The 23,907-nt window shown below is 38.4% G+C and overlaps 2 protein-coding genes across 3 annotated transcripts in view; both read right to left on the bottom strand.

Moving 5' to 3' along the window:
- heg1 (heart development protein with EGF-like domains 1) overlaps positions 1-11,809 on the bottom strand; it is a 28,141-nt gene extending 16,332 nt beyond the window's left edge. Inside the window, exon 1 of the mRNA XM_015358622.2 lies at positions 11,248-11,809. Coding sequence (XP_015214108.2) covers positions 11,248-11,545 — 298 coding nt within the window. The 5' untranslated portion in view covers positions 11,546-11,809. The remainder of the gene's footprint in view (positions 1-11,247) is intronic.
- A 1,329-nt stretch (positions 11,810-13,138) lies between these two features.
- slc12a8 (solute carrier family 12 member 8) overlaps positions 13,139-23,907 on the bottom strand; it is a 31,065-nt gene continuing 20,296 nt past the window's right edge. For both annotated transcript variants that reach the window (XM_069196742.1, XM_069196741.1), the window contains exons 8-14: positions 22,889-22,976; positions 21,359-21,505; positions 17,953-18,664; positions 16,799-16,896; positions 16,092-16,209; positions 14,950-15,010; positions 13,139-14,059 (exon numbers count right to left, since the gene is read on the bottom strand). In XM_069196742.1, coding sequence (XP_069052843.1) covers positions 13,894-14,059; positions 14,950-15,010; positions 16,092-16,209; positions 16,799-16,896; positions 17,953-18,664; positions 21,359-21,505; positions 22,889-22,976 — 1,390 coding nt within the window. In that variant the 3' untranslated portion in view covers positions 13,139-13,893. The remainder of the gene's footprint in view (positions 14,060-14,949; positions 15,011-16,091; positions 16,210-16,798; positions 16,897-17,952; positions 18,665-21,358; positions 21,506-22,888; positions 22,977-23,907) is intronic.

Consider the following 23,907-nt stretch of genomic DNA (forward strand, 5'->3'; position numbering starts at 1 on the left):
AGAGTAGGCGATAACATGAAAATTTGCACTATTTCTTATTTGAATCTGGCTTTGTAATGCATAGCATTTACTACTTTAGGTGGTTAAGATGCTATTAGAAAAAACACTGTTTTTATTGTGAAGGAGAACAGTTTCCACAGCGATAGAAACAATGAAAGACTGCCATTAGCGTGTTGAAGCACATGATTTTCAATCCGAGATGGAGCTGATGCTGCAAAGCATACGGATATGAGACCAGCCTGAGCTGTGGTTTACAGTAAAAAGAAAATCATATTGGGGGAAAAAACAGATTTTTTGTGGTTAAAGATGGATTAGTGAACATAATTGCTTTGTGTGGTGCAGTCCACAGGAGACCACTGATCAGAAAGACCTCAATGCGTGCTCTGTGTCCAGACAGACTGCAGGGGGGAAGAGCTCAGGCTCAGTTCCTTGCAAGCCTCCCTATTCCTCATATTCCAGCTCATAAAGCAGAGGCTAGGCAAATCCCAGAAATCCAGTCAACAAAAGTGGAAACCTATCCTGGGAATCAATACATTAAAAAAACTTCCAGCATATAATAAACTGATCTCTTCAAAATCAAAATTCTTGATCAAAATCTTTTTAAAAATCTAGTCTTTCAAAATCAAAATGTTTCCAGTATATCATGCCACTAATGCTTTGTGTGAAATACTGTATAGCCTACCTGGTGGTGAGATGGTCTACTTTGTGAATCTGTAGATCATTATACAACTATGCATGTTTATATGCATTCTAGTAACACTATAGAGCTCACTAAAGTTCAAAGAGCCCACAGAAGTCGTTTTACAGTACATAACCTTTTGACTTTGTCAACTTGGAGGCTGGCCATGTCATCAGGTAATCAGGAAAACCTAGGAGTTATGAAAGTTCAATCAGACCCTTTAGAATGTGGCCTCTTAAACAGAAACTACAGTTACGCAGTTCACCAAGTGATTTGTCATTTGTTCAGTATATAAGGTATGGAAGTTTATTTTAGATCTATTCATTCATATACCAAATTATATAGATAGATAGTTAATACTTGATTAATCCTGTAGGGAAATTGATGTAATATATTTATACAATCAATTAAATAAACTGTATTTTGAACACAGTTTAATGTGCTGAATGTAAATGAAAAAACCCTTTGTGAATAAACGAGGCTACATCTAATTAATTTGGGACAGGATTTTTTTACGTTCTCTAAATCCCTTTTAAAAGCACATTGCAGAGGCAAGAAAGCCGAGTCCAAAACAGCAATAAAACAGGGCTGTCAATCTCAATTACGAGGTAGCATGCAAAACTCAGTCTCACTTTAGCACAGCACAACCATGAACCTCAAATAAAAAACACTTATCAGTTAATGACAGATTTAGAACCATCAGAAGAGGTTACTATAATCAAAACAAGGTGTTGCCGGTAGTAACGGGTAAGAGGTCTTAGGAAAGATCTGAAAATAGGCACCTCAGTTCAGATGCTTAGGTGCTTAAACAGAGTAATTGCCCATAATAGGTATACAAATGTACACACATTATTTATCTACTGTAACACTCTTAAAATAATATCTAACAGCTAACAGTAATACACAAAAATGTATAGAAAAACTCGACTATGATGATGTTTTCCAGAAAACATCAACCTAACTCCATAATTACAATTAGAATGCGAGTTTTCCACAAGGTAGGGTTCTGCTGGAAAGCAACTATCGGTTTGTAGCATAATTTACTGTATTTTATCCTAGCACGTATCTGAGGGAGACTTCACAAGCAACATTAAACCCCACACTGACTTTGGGGTTCCTTATTATTTTCAGAAGTTGTCACTTCAGGCTGAAGATATTCACACACCAGCCCCATTGCTAGCAATTTAGAAACCTTGACTCCTTTTATTGTCAGCTGCATACTGTATATCCATCCACTAGCAGAAGGCTGCTTATTCCAGGTATCAGAGCCCCGACCTGTCGGACAGGACAGATATTCTCTGTTTTAAATCTCTTCAAGAGCAACCTGCTAGAGTCATAGTTTCAGTATCTTTTCATTTAAAACAAAACATTTTTTCCAGTATTACTTGTTTATTGAAATGTTGTGTTTTCCATCCACTAAGGCTGTGGTTTTCTGCAGATACTAATAAAAGAACCAACAGTAACTGGTACTGAAGACTACATTGGAAATAGCTCACCCTACAGTATATCAGATGGTGTTATAAAAACTGAACTGGAGTTACGGTAAAATATCATATTCATTCCAGGGAATTTTTGAGAGACAATGTATAGTATGACTAAGAGACAGCTTCTACCTACACTGTAAGTATTACACTGTATTTCAAAGGCATCTGTCTCTGTTTGGTTAAAACTGAGATTAGTGAGGGAACAGAAGTTTAGACACAAGCAACTCTAACACAAATAATATTTGTGTCTAATTAAAACATGCAATGACAAATCGCTATGAATTACATTTTAAAAGCTTTTGTCTGGAAACAAATGAGCTCCAAATGTTTCCAACAGGCTATACAAACCTGTTTCTATATTAGATTAAGAAAACAGACCAATATGCCCAGGGAATTATTTTTATAGTCTGTCTGAGTGTTCCCAAAAAGGGCAGAGACACTTCACAGACACAATGTTCATAATGCCAGTAACGCACATCTACACATCAACAAGAAGGAAATTTACCTACCCTTTTCTTCTTCAATTAAAATTAAAGTCACTTGTACCAAGAATCGTGACATTTGCCGGATGTAACACATTTAAAAATGTGGCAAAGGTTGCCTGAGGAAAACCACTTCCTTTGTTTGTACAGAGCCTGCACATCAGGTTTAGAGGACAAAAACTGTAAAACCTACTGCTGCATAATTCTGTTGTGAGCAACACCAAGCACCAAGAAAATGTGCTTCTCAATTTAAATGACTGGCACATTAAAGTAAAAACTTTGTGTTGCCCATGCACACAAGAGGTGAGAGAGTCTCTAAGTGAATATTTGGATACTGCCATTAAAAACACATTTCTCTGCAAGCCTGAAATTGTTTTGATGATTACATTTACCTCTATGGAGAGAAACACACAACACACAAGAGATGCTGTATAGATCAGTATAACTATGTATTTATTTTGGCCTCGTACAGACTTGCTGGGCTCTGTGCATGCAAAACGAACAAGAGTTTTCTGTTTTATTTTGCTTTAAAAAATCCTAAAGAAAATAAACATTCATGTGTCAATATTAAGGCAACGGTTTGTTGGAAATCACTAATAAAACGAAAGCCAACTGGAAGCAGGCAGCTGCCCTGTGACACGCTCCAACTATACTATAAAATTACAGAATGTTTTCAGGCTGGCTGAAATCAACACTAACCGTATGGGAAAATTACCTACAGTAATACAAAAAAGAAAAAAAATCTTCTAATATTTATTATTCTTATTTTTACGGTGCATTTTCCTCTAAACCAAAGAACAAAAAATATCCTTTGAAAATGATGTCACAGTATAGCACATGTAGCCAATGTCTGAAAAACAATACCAACTTCTAGTCTAGAAAAGAGGACTCTTTTAAAAAGTATGTGTATGATGGATGGAAACAAAGTATGCAACAAAGTCTTATTAAATCTAAATGTTATAATAAACCAAACAAAGAAAACTGTTAAAAGAATTGTGGGTTCAAATAATTTCTTGCTAGGTCCAGTGGGGTGAATTTCTATCTTAGATCCTAACATAAAGTTTACACTATGTGTTAAATAACAAATGAAACAGCCGCGTTTACTGAATTCACAACTCTCTCATCAAACCACAGAGATCATGTTTTTTTTAGAAGATCTAATATGGGGCTACACATACACAGGCGCACAAAAACATTTCCCATCCTTTCTGTGACGCCACAGGACTTCTTGCAGCTCCGTAATAAAATCTTATTGATACGTTACAAAAGCTCAGCCTTTGTTTCAACCCATTTTGAAAATTAATAAGGCTTGACAGGGTTCGGGTTTTTAATCAGCTTTATTCTCCGACGACAGACGAAGGTTCTGTCAGGTCAGATCATTTAGATTTTCTCCAGGAAGAATGCAATATGATTTCTGTCATGCCTTCTGAACAGGAACTGATGAACTACTCACCAAATTATACCACACATGTGTGTTATTTCTTGATTTCACATCCTGAGCAAATGACCTTGCATCATACAGTACGCAAATAGTTTTGCCTCTTTTTTGCAAACGTCACACAAAAAATGTTATTCCAATTTTGTTTTTTTTTCTTAAGTCATCATGAATTATATGGTGTAACAAAACATTGTATTAAATGGAAAGCTCATGAATAAACATATCAGTTAAGCAGTCTAACAATAATATACAAAAGTGCTCTACAAAATTCATAAATAATTTAAAAGTTAATTAACTCTATATATTAGGTATGTAGACTTATTTCCACTGGAATCCAGTTAAGGAACATAAGAAGCGACACAAACACAATTTAGAGTATATGAAAAAAAAAAATCTTTAAGTTCAATGAAATACATTATCACATGTATTGTATTAAGGAGGACATTGCTGCAAAGGACATTTGTGCTTGCAGGACACACATGGAAACAATGTAAAAAGTGCATTTAAAGCCACGCATTCAAAACAGGAGGATCTTACCTACCCAGACATGCTGTTGAAGACAATACACTGGCTTCATTCAAGAAATTTGGATGAGATTCTTGCACCAATTAACTTGTGGGCTAGATGGGCTGAATCATATCTTTTTTAACCTTTTTTATGCTCTATGTATTCTCTCGGTAGACGTTTCTTTACACCTTTCTTAATGCCATTAATATGATTCACATTTAACTGGTAATAAAGATGGATGCCAAGCTGCCATCTTCTGTGGGCCCAGACAGAGTCTGAACACTGAACCCTGCTCCTGTTAGAGTTATGCTCAAACACAAACCACACCATCAAACATATTGTGAGCAGCTTTTTAAAAATATTTGGTTTACAAAATGAAGGAACGGTTAACAGCTTAAAACACCAAGGATAACGCAGCGTAAAGCAGAACAACACATTCACGTGTATATAGATATGTACTGTACACACACAAGCAGGTGGAAAACTAAGTGATGAATATGAGAGGTGACCGTTCATCACAGTATTATAGAAACTGTTACTAAGCTGTACAGAATCGGCAGTATCAGACGAGCCTCAGACAATGTAATTTGCATCTTGTCCGATTTTAAATACTTCACGTCTGATCCGATGGAACAGAAAGCTGGCACGGATTGCTCTCTATCAGGCAGAGTGAGTAATGTAGCATGTAAGAAGCTTGACATAAAAACGAAAAGCAGACAGTTTAAACAGGCACATGAACCTTGAGAGACCTTGAGCAAATAAGCTAATTTCTTCAATCTTGTCAGCCAGACAGTATGTGTTTCATAGATGACATTCATAGACTACAGTTTACACAAGGTAAAGTTAAGCAAACTATGGTCACAGAGAAGCTAACAGATGAGATCAAACAACAGGAGCTGCTGCAGCAGGAATACTATCTGTGATAAAATAAGCACATGGGGAACACATGCAGTATCAATCCTCGCATGTTGCCACAGCTTCAATTTCCTGGATTTTTCCCCAGCTGCATTTGTCCAGTTAGCACCAGCAAAGTCCATCTCGTCAATGTCAGGTCCACTGAGGGAGAAGGAAAATTGCACCTCAGATCCCTCTTTGAAATGGTCCAGCACAGTGTTCAGCACTAACAAGGTTGCATACTTTCTTCAGCTGGCATTGGACTATTTCAAGTACAGGGTTTAAATTCGAGGGCGTAAACAGCAATGAGTGGAGTGTCCTGGCTTTCAGAAGCTGAAGGAAGCAGGGAAGGAGATTTTTAAGTGTAGATCTACCTCTGCAGGACACACTGAGGCATCAAGGAGACCGATGTTGAGCTAGCAAAAATGGCAGTCCATTCTCATGAATACACCTCCATTGTAACAAACAGTCAGAAGAGATGACATCGAATCTGAAAAACTTAAATCGGCAGCCTAGGGGAGAAAAAATTATACTTTTTGCATAACCCTAATTGTCAATAATTAAGAAAAGGATAATAAAAGGATGGCAAGACACAATTTAACAATTAATATTCTAAGTACTGCACAGCTAAAGAGGCGTCCTAAGAATTCGCACACATAGCAGGAATAAGATGATCCCCGAGTGTTGTGCTCCTTGATTATTGCCAGATCAGCTCAACAGAAAGCATCCAAAACATGATCAAACACCCTACTAAGACCCCTGCCACGCAGTGATGAAAACAGACAGACAAGGATCCTTCCTTTTGAAGTTGGAGTGAAGTGAATTAGTGTGAATTAGAGTAGGATTGTGTCTCCCCTAGGCTGCCGATGAAGTTTTCAGATTCAGCGTGGTCTCTTCTGACTGTTTCAGTGGTGCATGAGGAATGAAGCAGTGCTGAAAGCAATCTCTCTCAGAACACTGGCTGCTTGATGCTGCTGTTTGGAGTTGGCCAGTGCCAGGACATGCAGAACAAGGCTGCAAACAAGCTGATCTATAGTAAGACAGAAATAGACTAACTCAGAGCTCAAAGGCAGGACTGAAGGATACAGTCCCAGAGATGACAGAGGGAAACCTTTCAGTGGTGGAGCTTCTAGAATTACGAGAGAGGGTCACGGTTTTGTATCACCAAGTAGTAGTCCAAACATCTAGCATACACCTCTACCATTTAAATGTAAGAATGTGTTAAGAATTGGTGGCCTCGATATTGCCCAACGCTTCTGTTCCCTGTGCCATGGAGATTGGTGCGTGGGCTTAACGAAGATTTGTTTATCATCTCCTCTGTCAAAGGTTTAAGAAGCAGTGACGTGAATCGAGAATGATAAGCAAAATCCCACAACTGAATGGCAATAAGAAATCATATAAGAATTATAAGAAGTCTTTTCATTTGTCACAGCTGAACAGCTTTCAGCTACTGTAGGTATACAGATTTGTCTTTTGTCCCAAAGACAAAGACCTATATTATTTTTTTTGTGCTTTCACTCTTCTCTTTTCAGCATGGAATAAACCTATTACTTAGGTTCCTTATTTTTTTAATAATGGTTCTTAATAACCAATAGAATTATTTATATTACTCATTATTTTAAATAACATGCATACATCCAACAATTCAAAAATATTAAAGTTTTGAATGTCAAAATATATTAAAATTCTTTAAAAATAAATATTCGGTCTCTGACCGCTCTTGAAATCTTTTTGACCTAACTTGGCAATATGAGAAAAGAGTCTGCAGCTGGATTTTATTTGACAGAATTATGGCTAATATGTAATTAGTAGTTACTAAGCAATATTATGAAAATCAGTTTCACTGGGTGACTACCAATACTTTGATAGTCTCACTGTAATTAGAATTGAATTACATAACTCGTCATTATATGGGTGTTAACGGTACTATAAAATAGAGTATTACCAAAATTTCAATTTACAAGACGTTATACAAGACAGTTTCTTCTTTACATTCAGCTCTCCTTGTCTCCTACCCGTTTAACCTGTTTGACAATCTATACAGCAGCAGCTCAGCTTTCAATTCATGCAGCAGAGGTAACATCCAAATGGCAGCTATTGGTTTTCCTTTCACATAAATGAGCAGGGACAGAAATGTCAGAACCATATTTGCTGCCTTAGAAGTTAAATATGTTCAAGCAATGCTTAAGGTTTACTATATTAAAAGACGTTACTGACATTCTGAAAAAACGTTCACAGTACTTAAAATCTATTTTTGTTTCACCGATACTAGGAATAACATAAAAATGATGGTTGTGAAAGGCATTTTCAAAACTCTATAGTTCAGTCTCAAATACCTAAAAGGACTTTCATTATTATCCTTCTGTAAATTCATGAGAAAAGAACGTAATGCTGAAAAGCAGCTTTAGCCAAAAAAAGAGACGCAACAACTAACATACGTAACAACTCTCCCCTTTCAGCACTACATCTCTATACAGTATCACTGGGTCTCCACACTTATGGAGTATGCAGGTTTCTAGAAATTGTACTGCCTCATACTCGCAGTTAGCCTCTCAAAGGTGAAATATTCAAGCTGGTAAATGGTAAAGATGTACTCTCTGTTTGCATAGAGCAGGTTTGCATAATCTTCACCTCCTAGCCAAGTGAGACATTCTGTGTTGTCCTGTACATAACAGCTGACCTGCAGCACTGCAAACTGGAATACTACAGTTTGTTAGAAACCATGAGAGAGAGGTTCTGGAATAACCAGTAAAAAGCTCTGATGCAAGGATAACAATTACTACACACTAAAAAGGGAGGGACATCCTGTGGGCTCCACAGCCTTTGCCAAAAGCTATATCATATGTTTAAGTTAGAGAAAACACTGACGAGGCCTGTGTGCGAGGCGCAGTGATGATGGCTGCCATGTGACATTTGCATCACAACCCCTTCACTTGAGACAGCAGGAGCACTTTCACATCACAGTGTCAGGGACAACTGCATCATTTCCTCTCCGTCCAGATGAAATGGAATTGCCGGTGCACTTTTAAAATACAATCAGAATAAAATACCATCGGGGATGAAGAGGAATTTGTTACTTCGTTTAAATTCATTAGGGAACTTCCTGGAAAAACAAAAAACAAAGCAGCAGTGCTTTAGAATGATCTGTTCCGAGTCAACTTCGACTTGACTTTGATCCGCAAACATTTCATTTCCTAAGCCCCGGCGTATTAATCTTAAAGCTGAGCTTAGATGTGGTGTTTTCTAACATGTCACCCTCTGTTGCAGAGGACTCTCTGTTTCTTTTCCATTACTAACATTGGAAGGGTTTTTATCTTAATAATCCCATCTGCTTTTCCCATTTTCTCTGAAAACCTACCAAGTGTGTAAAACTGCTGGCAAGTGTTTGAAAATATTTGTGTTCTTTTCTGGAACACATTACATGTTGGCAGTGGCTGAAATGTATGAGAAAGTGAGAAGGGTGTCATGAATTAACGTCAATTGTAAAGGACACTAGAATACAGACTGATGGGCATGGTGCTTAGAACTGATTAAAAGGAAATCTATAATACTGATTTGAAGCAGCACTCACTATTGGTGAAACCATTCTTTTCCCATCAGAAAAAAATGGGATACCACAATGTTACGGCTGTCTAAAATAATGTCCATTAGCATGCATATGTAATCATCAAGATACAGTATCTACAAAATACACTGCATTACATTTTCAAAAAGACCACAATCCTTTCTTTATTCTTTAGGATTTATTTATGAACTGTTTTTCATTCGGGACAGAAAAAATGGGATTGTAAGTAATTTCCTTAACATAAGATTACAGGATGTGTGAGGAATTATTTTGCACTTTCTTCTGATAAATTGTGATCCTTATACTGTTTTTTATGTTGAAGAGAAGAGAGAAGACCTACTTAATCCATTGGTGAAGTGCTTCTCCCGTCTAGGTGATGTGTGGCAGCCATGATGTGCCAGCATCACCCCAATACAGCAGGTCAGGATGTTCAACATCTTGCATGATCATGGGTGGCAAAGTGAAATGACTCTCAGCCAAAATATAGTTCACAGTTTTTCCAGGACTACTACCTGCACAGCAGTTCAGAAGAACAGGAGACGAGTTTTAAGTGGCAACAATTTCAGGATTGATTTTTTTTTTGGGGGGTTGCATCTCTGGACAATATTACCTCCAGAATAAATTTCCCCATTTCTGTTTCCAGCCCAAAATGAGTTACCCATTAAGTATAATCATTGTCCTGCCAAAGCCTACATGGAAGACAGGGATCACTCTATTACAATGGTCCAGTACATATATACACATTTTCTGATCTAGGCTACTTTTTCCCCCAAAACGTTTTATTGTGCTTTAATCAAATTGTGACCTTTTATTTCAATAGGATAAATATAACGGTGTATGATATACAGCCAGGTAACTTGCTAATAAAGGTATTCTTCTACAAAAAAGGTATAGTACTGAGGTCTTTTGATCAATCTAAACGTATGCAGTTATACATCTCGCCTTAAAAAAAGTTTATAACAAAAGAATCTCCACTGTAAAGAACAAGCCTACATACGATTTAAAATTTTACCTAAGCAACAGCTTCCAAATTTTATTTTGACAGCCGGTTGTAGAAATATACTGTATTATGCACTGAATAACCAAGCGCATGCAGTACAATTTTTTATGTAGTAATTTAGCTCATAAACATTTTAGCACACAAACATAAAGGCCTAGTCTCCTTTAACTGTTGTCCAAATAAGGCTCTAATTCTGTTCAATATTATATTTCCTTTAAAGAATGCTAATTTAGAGTTTAGAATATAAGAATACTGCAGATTCTGAATGTTCCCTTCTGGGAGTGAACTAAGATCATCCTTTTACAATTACAGTACTTTTTTACAGCAGCATACGCTACAAAATGTTTGTTTTTCTGAAACAATATTTAAATCCACCTGTGTTACACACAGAGCAGTGTACTCCTACCAACTCTTACTTCAGGAGGGGCTTTAGTGACTAGATATTATTTTATTTATGTGCGACGGTTCATGCTGCATCAGCAATTAATCAGGTAAAACGAATTAAAGAATTTTAATAGACTTTAATGTATTTTAATTCTTGGAAGGCATGTAGAAATGGAATTTGCAATACTAGCAATTTATAGCTATAATATAATGCCTTTTGGTAATAAAACACTGCCGTGTATGTTTGCTTAAGACAAGACAAGATTTCAGACCTACCAAAGCGCTAAGTTAAATAGCTGGACATATCCGCGAGAAAAGAGACTGAAGTAGACTGTTGGCGAAATTAAGCAAAAGTAAGGCAATCTGATTCTTTGATTCAGTAAAAAGCGCAAGGTCTTGGTTAACTTATCAGCAGAACCGGACATTTAATCTTGAAAACTCTCAAATTTATATTATATATCATTTGGTACAGGAAATGTCTGTCCAAAAAGTGGTAAGGTCAATAGCAAGGCCAAAAGGGCTGGATATCAAAATATTAATTCACGCGAATCTTTAAATATTAGCGGTTCTGTGCTGCTGAAGCACCGTACTAATTATTTGTAGCTACCACTGGGCTCGCAGAGATTAAACGCGTAGAAAGCCGCGCTGACTTTGGGATACGTACACTGGAATGTTCAATATTTGTTAACTTTCGAGTTAACTCGTCCACTTTTTTTCGGAACAAAAGCAATGACTTCAGGGTGGGATTTAAGCCTATGTAAACAACTCTGGATATCCACCGCAGGGTCGGCAATTGCTGGCACAGCTGCCTTACCAGTGCTGGCTCCAGCCAGCGTCTGCCGCTCTTCTGGAGAGCCGGAGAAGGAATCCGTCTTCTCGGGAGATGCGGACTCGAAGCGGCTGGGTGAGGCGGTGGTGGTGCTCCCCACGTCCGAAGGCAAAACCGTGGATTCTCCGAAACCAGTGGCATTGGTAGTAAAATCAGTGGATTCCCCCGTTGTAATCCAGTCCGGATCGGTTCTCGCGGTATACGACCCAGCACAGAGACATTTAAAAACGCTCAGCACCATCACCAGGAGAGTGGCTGCGTTGATCCAAGTGCACGTTGCCATGATGCTGAAGAGCAGGGCAGTTGCGGAGGTTTAAACCCAAATAAATAATTCTTCGGATTGCGGGGGACAAACATTAAAATCACGTCCCATTTCGACCTTTCCTCAGTTAAAGAGGCCAGCTCCAATCCTCTGACTCCATTGTAACAAGTAACGGTACCTCATTTCAGAGTGACCGCTGTGACTGAAACAGAAGCACAAATTACATCCGAACATGCTGACTCCTCCTACAGACATTAGTGATAGCAGCTACCAGCCCTTTTCATCTGAGGTCGGGATATCCTATGTGTGTGAGCTCGATAGCTGTCATTTTGTAACATGTGATTACCAAATGGTTTTTGGATTCACGCAAAACTAAGAAATGCAATGTTGTTGTTTTTTTAGAAATTCATGAAGAAGTTCCTTCTCAATCACAGAATAAAATAGATTTTTTCTTTTTTTTCCCCCTACTAAAACACCGGATTACTCTCTTTCACACTCCGTAGCAAGAGGACTGAGACTAAATTTTAGTTTGAGTGTTGAGACATCAAAGGACATCTTTTTGTCTATGCAGGACGAGTTTGGGGAAATTAGATGCAAGAGCTAACATATGTCAAATATTGCTCACGGTAAATGAGATTTTGGCACTAACAAAGGGGTCTCTTTTCACCTTCCCAAATCATGTCGGTATAAACCAACAATTCACTTTACCCGCAAAATACTATTGTACTCAGAATATGACCTTCGAAAGGAGAGAAATTCTGAAGTTTCTTTACCTCGAAAAATAAGAGTTTTGTCTTTCAGAACAGACAGGCTTTTCTTCAGGAAAGGGACAAATGAAAAAATGTAATATTCCAGTTCAATCATATAAAAGCTAAATCATATAAAATGTCTAAACACAAAACTGTAAATAAAAAATAAGATCATTTTGGTTTTAAGTTGACTGAAACACCAGTTTCCAGAATGCATACAATTTGTGTCCCCTTATTACTAATAAATAGAAAACATTAAGCATTTAACTATAAATAGACTCTGTTCTGTCCTTATTCTTAACACTGACAGGGGCCCATTGCAATACACTTGTAATGCTAATTTATGTAGCTAAATCTTTCAGCAACAGTTTACAAGGCTTCTGCTCCATAAAGCCAAACTAAAATTAATACAACCCGTTCGCCAATCGCTGCAAATCAACAACACATTTGTCACTTAGCCAGAAAAATGACTTCTGAAAATAGTCAATTAATTTTAAAACACTTCTCAGTTACTCCACGTTGTACTTTCTCAAGCTTTGCTAGGATGTACAAGTGACCAACACTCTTCAGCAGAAAAAAGAAAAATGACTCATGCATTTCTGACATTTCAACACACATCTGCGTATGAAAACATGTGGAGCGTTAGTTTCTGAGTGACACTTAGAAGCATTATGATTCTTTAGTTATCCAGCATCACAAGGGACGAAGTTGTACTGCATCATAACAAAAATACGCGAACGTAATGCCAGTAAAATTCACAGTTTCACGTTTGGATTAAGAGCGCACAACTGCTTCTGAACAGGTGCAGGATCAATCTGAGCAACTGCTGTGCCCTCTCTGTCCCGTAAGAAATCAACTGAAACCATTGAACAGTTGCGCAGCAATATTCGACTTTATTTCTAATCAAGTTCTGTAGACACAAACAGCTGCTCATTCTGATGTCCAAAGTTTGAGCAATGCTGTACACATGGGCTGAAAGAAGGGCGAATTTTGCATTAGACCAGCTGACTCCGATAAAGGGAATGCACTGGTATTTTTACTCTTCTGAAACTTTTATACAGGGAGGCAATTTTAATAAGGACAACCCTTTCCCACAAAGGTTCTTCGAGTTTGCTTATATAAGGAGAAAGCAAACACGCCTAATGTGTAATTTTATCTCAATTTCTTTTCCCTTCTGGATTTTGGATTTCTCAATGCTAGTCACCAAGGGAGTGAAAACATTTCTGGAAAGTTTGTGGCTTAAAGTTGCAATGACGGAATTAAACATCTTACTCTCATAATATAAAGGCAGATTACATTAGAGTTCATGAATTTTTCAGGCAAGGTGAACTAATTAGGCCCAAAATGATTATGCACAAGCCAGTTTTAAGCAAATATTCTTAATTTATCATGAAAATGGGACATTACAGGTCCATTGTGATATAATCTATATTGGGCGGAAAAAGTTGTCATTTTTTTCTGCACCAAATAACAAATATAACCTTCCCAGCAGAAATAACACAATCTTTCATGTTTATCCACAAAAACCTTACTGGCAATTATTTTTAAGTGTCCACCGGTGTAAAAATAAGGGATGTTGCCGGTGCAGAGAGAGAGAGAGACGGGCTGACTGGTCCTTTCTTATTGGAGCTGGCTTGTTAGTTCTCCTCCAGTGATGATGGAAGAATGGTGGTAACGGTCGCGTGACGCGAAGTCGGCATTCTCCTCGGTCAGCTGCTGAGTCTCCATGCCAACAGCTGCAAATGAGGGAGTCACAACAATCTGATCCTGTGGGGCTGGTCCCCGCCTGAAAGCAGAAGAGCACACCCAGGACTCTCTGGATTAACAAAGAATTACTGAGCCCACCGAGACACTACACATTGGAATTTTAAACACCAATGATACAGTTACTTGCCTCTCTCCGCATTGATTTCCTGGTGCGTTCCTTAATCTACTGTATTTATGCTATGTTAACAGATACAGCTATCAACAAGGTCTTTATATGGGTATTTTATCCCCCCCCAATGTAAAATAACATGTTAGATAAAGATTGTTTTGTCTCATATTAACCATTCCCAACAGTTAACTGATTAGACAAGGAGTTCCACTCGCCAGCGATGCCAAACAAAAGTAAAATCAGACTGGTTGCATCTGGTCTTCTTCCATGCAGTGCTGGTGTAACCACTTGCCAAAACAAAAGCAACTTGCAACCTTCACTAGGCCTTAGGTCCACATGGCCAGCTTTCCTTTCAATGGCCTGTCAGCTTGCCTCAGCCCAGCTTTCACAAACTAATGAAGTGTGAAGAGAGCTTAGTCTCCAGCCCACTTCTGTCCTGGGTCTCTTTTGAGGAAAGCCACAGGCCATGCCAGAAGGCCAACAGTGTTACACTGATCTGAACTACTAGGTCACAGAGAGCCATGTGCTTTGGAATGCTAGCAGGGTCACCCTAACTAGATCGTGTGCTGTACTTCAGTCAGTTGCACTTTGAGCTGGACAAATATCACCTGAAGCATTATAATATGTTTTGCTATTGCCCTTTGAATTAAGGCTTAAAAGGCATTACGGACCAGATCTTTATTTATACCACACATCGGTACAATGCTTTCTGCTTTTGGCGATTCAGCAGAAAATGCTGGACCAGAGCTACAGCAGACATTTATCCACAGCACAAGTAAATAACTCTGTGGCTAACACACCTGCCCATAGTCTTCAGAGAAGATTGTAGCCATTTGAAGAAACTAAAGTTAGCAGATACTCCTGTTGAGACAAAGCAGAATTATTTTAGATTTAAATAACGTGAACAAATGAACAATCTACTGCCAGCTTTGCATTCCATATTTTTAGCAAGATAGTTTAAATATCAAACATATTCAAAGACTAAGATTAATCATATATTTTATACAATTTAACAATTATTTCTATGCACAAGCTCAACATTTAAAATAAGAGATATTTTACACTCCAGTATTCTTCATGTTACAGAAATCAGATTGTGTAAATCAGACTGTGAACTGTGACATGGTGAAGAGAGATACTTTATCACTGAGTTCTGCAAAATATGGGAAGAGCATTCCAAGCGCAACAGCTGCTTGGTGGTATAATGCCTATGCTAAAACATGCAGGAATGTCTCAAAGTTGTTTTAGAGAAGCTTATAAAGGTCGCATTCAGAAAAAGCCTATTTCTTTGGCATCTAAAAAGAGACTTTGTTTTGGAATTATTCCAACTCAATCTGATCTTTTTACACTCATGACATTTTGATCCATCTTAAATTACAAAGTAAATATGCAAGACAATCTTCTAATTTTTCAGGAAAAACTAACATGTCACACTTGTGGAATATTTATTTTGTACTGAAAAGCATAGTCATATTTCACTAGGACTAAATACAAGCATTAGCACTTCAAAACTAATATATTTATTAAATACAAAAGTGCCTTAGTAAGTAATAGGACATCTTTTGACTTTAAAAAGTCAAAAATAAATATACTTAGTGCAAAAAAAGGAAAGACATCACATCTATCTCTATTTGAAAAAACAGTATGTATTTGTGGCATCACAAAGGGACCCAAAATTAGGTCATGGTGAACACCAATGGTGACCTTATGGAAATGGAGATTAAAGAAGCTCATTGAAATAAGTACCAGTTGAACTCACATCAGTACTCTCAGCAGATTGGTGATATTATTCGGTGAAACAAACAGATTTAAAATGACCATCTTAAATCTGTTCCTGCTGAAATTATCTGTTATTGGTGACAATGTCAATTGATTTTAAATACAAACACTCAATGTATGGCCCATGGATTAAAAAGTGCAACATATTTCTTTATATATTTACCTGTTGGCAGACCTGGATTTGCTTGGCCAATGTAGAAATAAAGGACAGTTGCCATAGCGATGTTTGCAATAGCATAGATCCACTGTATTACAAACATGATCGCAACTGAGCATATTGCCTAAAAAAATAAAGTTAGTTGTTACAAAAGACAAGTTAAAATATTTATGTTTAGATAGACCCAAAACCTTTATATAAATATGTTGAAGAAATACGATTTCATAGACATTCACCAGGACAGGCAGACTAAAAACAGATGTAAGGACATTTCCTGCCATTCCACTTTGGCGTTGCCACTGTAGGAAGAGCTCATCAGAGGTTATTTTAAAAGTGTCTTTTTATTATTTGTGAAAATTCCTAGAACATTATATAATTTATATCAGAGATACATCTACACCTCACACTAGAAGATTTGTGAAATCTAGCCAGTCTGCCCCGTGACTCCCGTGCACACGATACATTCTTTGCTATCTTAGGAAGGTTTGTAGAACTTCAAAGAACATTTTCTATTAAGGAAGACCAGTCCTGGAGGACCTGTGTCTCTACAGTGCTGGTGTCCAGTCCTGGAGGACCTGTGTCTCTACAGTGCTGGTGTCCAGTCCTGGAGGACCTGTGTGTTTACACGTGTTTCTAAACTAGTGGGCATCGTATTTGCTTCATTAATACAAAATAAAGGTGTCTTTTTGCATTCCTCTCACTCCTCGACTTACACCAATAAGGGAAACCCAGTGGTTACAGAGTCTTGTGTGAAGAGAGGTTGGCAGTTGTTGAATTTCAGCCCCTTGAAGTTTTTGTTTTTCAGTCAAACCTGTTGAAGAAAGATTAGAAGTCATTAACATGAAGTCCATTAATGTCCTGAACACTACATATTTGAACAATAACAGTCTAACAGGGTTTCAGGGGTTGCCAGTATGCTTGATTCTGAATGCAATGATGAGAATCGCAGGATGTCACAGAGGAGAAATTCACCTAAACTGTTTTTAATTTGTAACAGAGCACTCCAGTATATTATTTTCTATAAGTGTCTCAGATCAGCATTTTCTGCACAAAATGAAGTGAATTGTGAATTCTGCACAAAGGAATTTCAGGGATTTTTGCGTTAATAAGCGAGCCTCTTTTCTCACTTGATCAGACTGCTGGGAGGGTGTCAGGAATGTTTTACACATCTTAGAGAAGCTGTGGCCAAAGGCAAGATTTTATTTCAATTGCCGAGACAAAATTTATGAACATAGTGGGGAAAAAGTCCTTAATTTTACATGCATGATTATTATCATCACCTGACTGACAAGTGTATCCGAAGTGACTCACTTGGGTGATAACTATTTTCTGATACAGATTTTGATAACCATGGGTATAGCTGGTTTTGCTTGGGCAATCTGGGTAAAATCACTCATGGGTACTGCAGTCTGACAAAGGACGTTAAGAGTAGCCTTTTTAAGGGAGTGGACAATGGGATCTGAACTCGGAACTCAATCAAAACTTTGCACCACACACTACAGATCATTTTTGTTTCTAATAATATAAGATCACTTTATTAGCCCTATACAATTTCTCGCATTAGGAATTCATCTTTTCGCATACTCCAGCTTGCTCTCCATGAGACACAGACATACAGACAGGGAGAGAAGCTGGGGGTCAGAGCGCAGGGTCAGCCATTGTACAGCGCCCCTGGAGCAGTTGGGGTTAAGGGCCTTGCTCAGGGGCCCAAAGGAGTAGGATTCCTCTGCCGGCTGTGGGATTTGAACCGGCAACCTTAAGTAACAGTAGGAATACCAATAACAATGCACTTGTGTTAAAAGCGCAATAGCTTCACTAAAACCCTAAAAACAAAACACTACCCTGGACGTTAATGCATTTTATGTACCTTCCAAGCTTTGATCCTGTGAACTCCTGAGCTCTGTGGTGGGCAGCTGTTGATGAGGCGATTCCTGTTTTTCACCATTCAAGTGAAGGTGCAGATCAGTCATGTGTGGGTCACCCATCTGAAACCCCTCCTCCACTGAACCCCGTCGACCCTGAAGGTTACTTGCTGCTTCACTCCATCCTCCAGAGTGTAGCACTTCGGTGCCTGAGGCTTCCCCGTTTTCCTGATCCGCGGTCTTGGAGCTGTTGAATTCTAACTGAAAGCTATCCATCAGCATTTGCTTGGCAGGCTTTCTGGACTTCCTGAATTTGCCTCTGTGGCTCACAGCACTTTCCTTCTCTTTCTCTGCTTTTTCCGTAGCTGGGCCGGGGGACTGAAATATCTGGTCCATGTCCTTAGTGAACTCCAGCAATGTTCCATTTCTCTGGGTCTTCACTATGTCATCTGTTCCATATCGGGAATGCTTGGTGAGAATTAAAGGCTTACTGGAATTGTGAGCAGAGCCTTCGGGGGGCAGGGGCTTCCTCAGCTTCATCTGAAGTTTATAACTCATTGACACACTGAAGTAGGAATAGTCTATGAAGCTGTAAGTGAGCATGAAGTTTATTGTAACTATGGGAGCCAGGATGTTAACCTGGCCAATGAAGATGAAGGCCATGGTGATCAAGCTCGTTAAACATATGGCTGCCACTGGGGTTTTATTAGGACCTCTCTGTTGAAGCACAAACACAAGATCATGATCAAAGACATAAAAACATCACATTCCCCGTCGCTGTATCATAATTTCTTAACACAGAACTACAAATAGAGGCACAGCCTAACAAGATGTCGTTATTAGCTCACAAATGTGCTCCTTGATTCATTAAGCCGAGGCTGAATTCCTAGTTACTCGCTGGCGTTGTTCCAGCTTAACCTGGGCTGGCCTAAAACCCTTTTCCTGCCTTTGTTGTGCGGCTTTGATTCTGCAGGAGCCGTCTACAAACTTTATTACAACAAGCAGAGGTCAGACACTGCCACTGGCAAGGGAGAGACACGCTGTGCTTGAAAGGCAAAATTGGTTTTAGACTGCGTTCCTTAATTTGCAAGCGCACTGTTCTATAATTAGATCTATGATTGGATAGATTCATTTTCATTCTGTATTGATTTGGTTTAAAGGGGGTGGGGGTGTGGGGCTGTAGGAGAGAAAAAAAGAAAGAGAAAGAGAGTCTAAGGTAATTATTATAGAAATTCTCAACGGTATAAAGGAGTTTATTTAACATAAAAGTCCACATTCACCAGGGGAAACAAATGTTGTAATTTTAATTTATATTTGAATCTACCTTAATTCTGTCAATTCTGCCTCAATTCTGCCATTTTTCCCCAAATATATTTTCTTTGATTTTCAACAAATGATATTAGGAGATCTAACACTTCCCAACTAATTTCACTTTGCACAGTTGTCATTTCAGACATGTCAGAGTATTCACCTCTCCAATTTCATCTTCCCAGTGTTTCAATGCTTTACACGAGTTTCCTATTTATGCAGTATACAGATCCATGCGATGAAGTTTAGAGCAATCTGCAATTTCTGTTGAAATCTTTTTAATTTTGGAGAATGTTTTAACTTCCCTGCAATTTGATTAAATTATTACCTCTACTGCACTTAACATACAAACAGTATACGAAATAACCGTGGAGGTTTCAGTATTTTGTCTTAATACATGTCTTATTAATCTTTTCAGCATCTGGTATTTCCTGGTATTCTATTTTTCTAAATGTAGCACTGTAACTATAATCCACCAAGACTTTGGCCTTATCTAATCAATTATTTTCTGGGGGAAAAACAAGTGAAACTGCCATTTTAAACTTCCTTTCACAAGAAACTCCCCCTCCTATGCAAAACACTCAGCAAACTCAACCAACTTTTCCATAGCACAGCCATTAGCATGTTTTCATTTAAAAGCAGCAGACATCTGATTCATTTAAGAATTCTAAACTTATCTTACATGTAACACCTCGTAGCAGGAAACTTTGTGGTCAACACCATTTCAGATGGAAAACAAGTGGAAAAACACATATTGCCAACTTTTATTACTCTGCAGTCTTTCATGTCTTTCATGCATGTTTGGTCTTACAGTTTTAAAGATTTATTTGTGTTTTCTATAAGTTACAATGCATGCTGTATACTTAATAGTACTGAAATCTGTTTAGCATACACAACCTGACGGTAATCATTCACATTAAAACAGGAAGACTACATAAATGTAATAAAAGAAAAGACAACATTGGCTTGTCATTTTCATTTAGGAGAATCAGAATGTCATATTTGACCTTAAATGTAATGTTTATGTTAATTAAGCAATTAAGTGTCTTGTAATATTAAAGGCAGAAAAAAGCTGATTACATTTGTTGTATGTGTAGCTAGGTGCATGACACAGCAGCAGGAAATTCAGGATAACAACACACAAAAGAAGGCATGTTCCCATTAGAACTTTTTAAGAGCAAAAATTATATTATAATAATAAACAGTAAAAAAAAATAGCATAAAGACAGCCATATGTCAGAAAATAATTATACAATACAAACATCATTTGGAATCGCCAGTCTCAGTTATCCTGCACCCCGGTCCGCAAAACTCTACTTCAATCCATGACTTTCAAAACAAAAGCGTGTGCAAAAGTGCAGGAAAGGAGCCACAGACAGCAGCACTTCTCACTGTCACAAAGGTCACACTTTCGTACACACAGTAGTACACCCCTTCTTAAACTAGTTTACCCCACCAAGGGCTGCTCCTTAGCAAACTCATTCCTATTGCAAAGATAAGGTGACCTTTTCCTTCCTTTCATTCAGATATTGGAGATATAGGCATCGTTGAAATATAAGCCACCATCCTCTAAAACTGCACCCCCCCACCCCCATCCTTTCCATCCATGACTCAACTCATCCAATTAAACCTCAGCTCAATTGTCCCCCTGAACCAGGGCAAAGATCACCAGATCCATCATTTATAAAGGCTCACGCTTTCACAATAGCAGCTACCTGCTGCACAGGTTTCCAAAAAAACGCCATCGCTGACTAGACCCCGGCTTGAGACCCGTCTGTGGGTTTACTAGGTAATAAAACACGCTATGCTGGAATGGCAACAACAAGGACCAAGAGTGCTTGTTGGATATCAAAAGGGCTTATAATTAGAAACATGACAGCAATGAAGAAAGAACAAATAAATTAGTTTAAACCGCAGAGCGATTATTTCCTGAATTTACTCATTCTGGTAAATTTAACTCTGGTAAAGAGTAGATGTCAAATACCACAGAGAAGTAGTACTACTTTATTTAGTGAGCACATTTTTATTAGACATTCCTTTATATACTTTAAACAAATAAATTTTCCAGGTAATGCAGTTCATAGTCTCCCAGTGTCCACTCACCCCTTGTCCCAAGAACCCAAGCAGTGGTATCACTCTTTCCTCAGCAATGCACTGGAGGATTCTGGGTGCCCCGTACAGGCCACCCATACAGGACGCCAGGGAGGAAATATAGAGTCCAAGCAAAAACAGGAACCCCACCAGTGAAACCTGCAAGGCAAACAGAGGGCATGGAGACATCCACACCTATGTTAGCATGCCGCTGTCTCCTTAGTCCCCGCCATCACACTGCATTCTCACCAGCACAATGAGCGTATCTTTCCCTGATCTCAGGAAGGCGCTAGGAGAAACCCAGACCTTGTCTAACTATTCTGTTGAACAACAAGCGTCAGGAAATTTCGGTTACAATTAACTGAGCTTCAACAGGAAGAAATGAAAAGCACTAAAGATCCAACGAGAGAAGGCCAGTCAGTCCATCCAGCCCGTTTGGTAGTGAACTAAGCCAAGGACCCTGGCCAGCTGTTTCTTGCAGGAAGACAAGGTATCAACAACAACACTGCAGGAAAAATTCAAGGGTGAACCTTCCTCAACCTCCAGTGTGACTTGTCTTGAAAAGACTGCAGCAACGCTAGTGCCTCCCTTTTCAGTCCAGTGATGAACATAATGCAGGATGCAAAGGAAGGACAGTCCGTCTTGCTACAACACTGCACCTCACTTCTGTGTGCAGCTTGCATTAAACCACAGGACCCTAATCCTGGTCCTGGACAGCCAGACCAGTGGCTAAAGGTTTAAAATCCAGCTCACACTTTAACAGCCTGAAACAGCTAGCTAATGCCTGGGTGTGATCCTTGCATCAGTTACTAGTAACCAAATGGCTGGGCAAATGACCTCCTCTCATAAGCCACGTTTATTACGCTCATGAGAAGGGACTGACGGCAGACCTTCCTGAAGATGAAGCAGGGGTAAATCTTTCAATTAATGGAAAATATATGAAAGGTTTCAAGGAATTTCTTAACCCCAAAACAACCTGTAACTTTGGCTTCAAATATTTTTAATGTGAATTATTTGATACAATTCAAAGTGTCCTCAATGCAGACTTTAATCACACTACAAAGACCAAAACAATGCCACTGTCTCTTATTGGCAAGCTCTATCTCCAATTCTGCTCAAACGCGTTTCTTTTAATCCAATGTACATTAACACATTTCTGTGTTAATAATCTGTAACACTGGCTAGAACCACCCATTTAAACCCATTAAAACCCAATTATTTCAGAAAGCAAGGTGTGTTTGCTGCCTCCCCAGACTGGTGGGATTTTTGGAATTCAGAATGTTTTTTTGAGGAATCTTTTTGAGGTTGGACATTTCAATTTTAATTAAATAAAACCAATAACACTTAAAACATAAAAAAGAATCACAAATTTGCACTGAATTTTAATACAGTTACATTTTATGGACTACACTCCATAACCATGCACGGCCGTTCCATGACATTCAAATTAACCATAACAGAACTAGGACACTGCTTTTCTTCTGAAATAAAACAGGAGTGTAGTATGTGAGAAAACAAATCCAGCACCACAGCACTATTTACCTTTTCTGCTATCAAGAAATCGTAGCGCAGTGCCTCTCTTGTACAAATGGCTCCTAGCAGAAACACAAAGACTAAATACAGGAACCACCTGCAGATTCCCAAAATAGAAAATATTGTCAGGGAATTTTTCGTCATGCTAAAAATGGAGCAAAATATATTGTGGTGTAGTAAGTACTATAAAACAATCTGCTAAAAAACACTTTTCACTAATTTGCAAAAGCACATCATCAGCTCTCGCCAAGATATTGCAAAATGAAGACAGGGAGCAGCCAGACACTGCAAGACTCCCCCCGTGTGCATATGGAGCACAGAACCGAGTATCAGCTCTGAGGGACTTTTCTCTCCCAATTCCAACACTCATCTGGCATTTTCTCTTGCTTCCCATCTTACATTTGTAGATTATTTTATAAATACAGTATATGGAATACAATGTGGAGGTTCAAAAAGGTGACATCATTACTTATTCATATTTTCAATATCTGTATTCTGCCGCTCTATAACAAGTTATTAAAATGCAGCTTCTGTATTTATTATGGCTGAATTACATAACTGAGTAATTCTAAAGCTGAACACACCACAGGCAAGGTATAAATAAACAGTAAGGGGATGTCAGCTCTTTTAACATTAAACAGCACCAAAGGCCAGCATTACTTAAAAGGAAGACCAGACAACAGCTTCTTTGTGAATACACATGAAAAGGCTTAAAACACACTTCTGTCACACTATGTACTAAGTTAATCTCACCATGTCTGACTGTCTGTCCCATAATACTGTATATTCTTTTGAACACATTTCAAACGGAAGTGAAATTATACAACAAAAACAAAGAAGGTATTACTGCAATTCATGTTGATGTTGCGGAAAGCGGGTAAAAATGAATATTTCACGCTGACGTGCATTAGCACAGATCTGATGGAGGAGGTTTGCTCAGATTCTAATGGTCCAACACAGCTGGGAAACAGCACATCGCCTCAGACAGCAGGCAGATCGGTCATTTTCAGACCTCTGTGTATTTCTGC

Source organism: Lepisosteus oculatus, chromosome 12 (assembly GCF_040954835.1).
Source record: "Lepisosteus oculatus isolate fLepOcu1 chromosome 12, fLepOcu1.hap2, whole genome shotgun sequence".
NCBI lineage: Eukaryota > Metazoa > Chordata > Actinopteri > Semionotiformes > Lepisosteidae > Lepisosteus > Lepisosteus oculatus.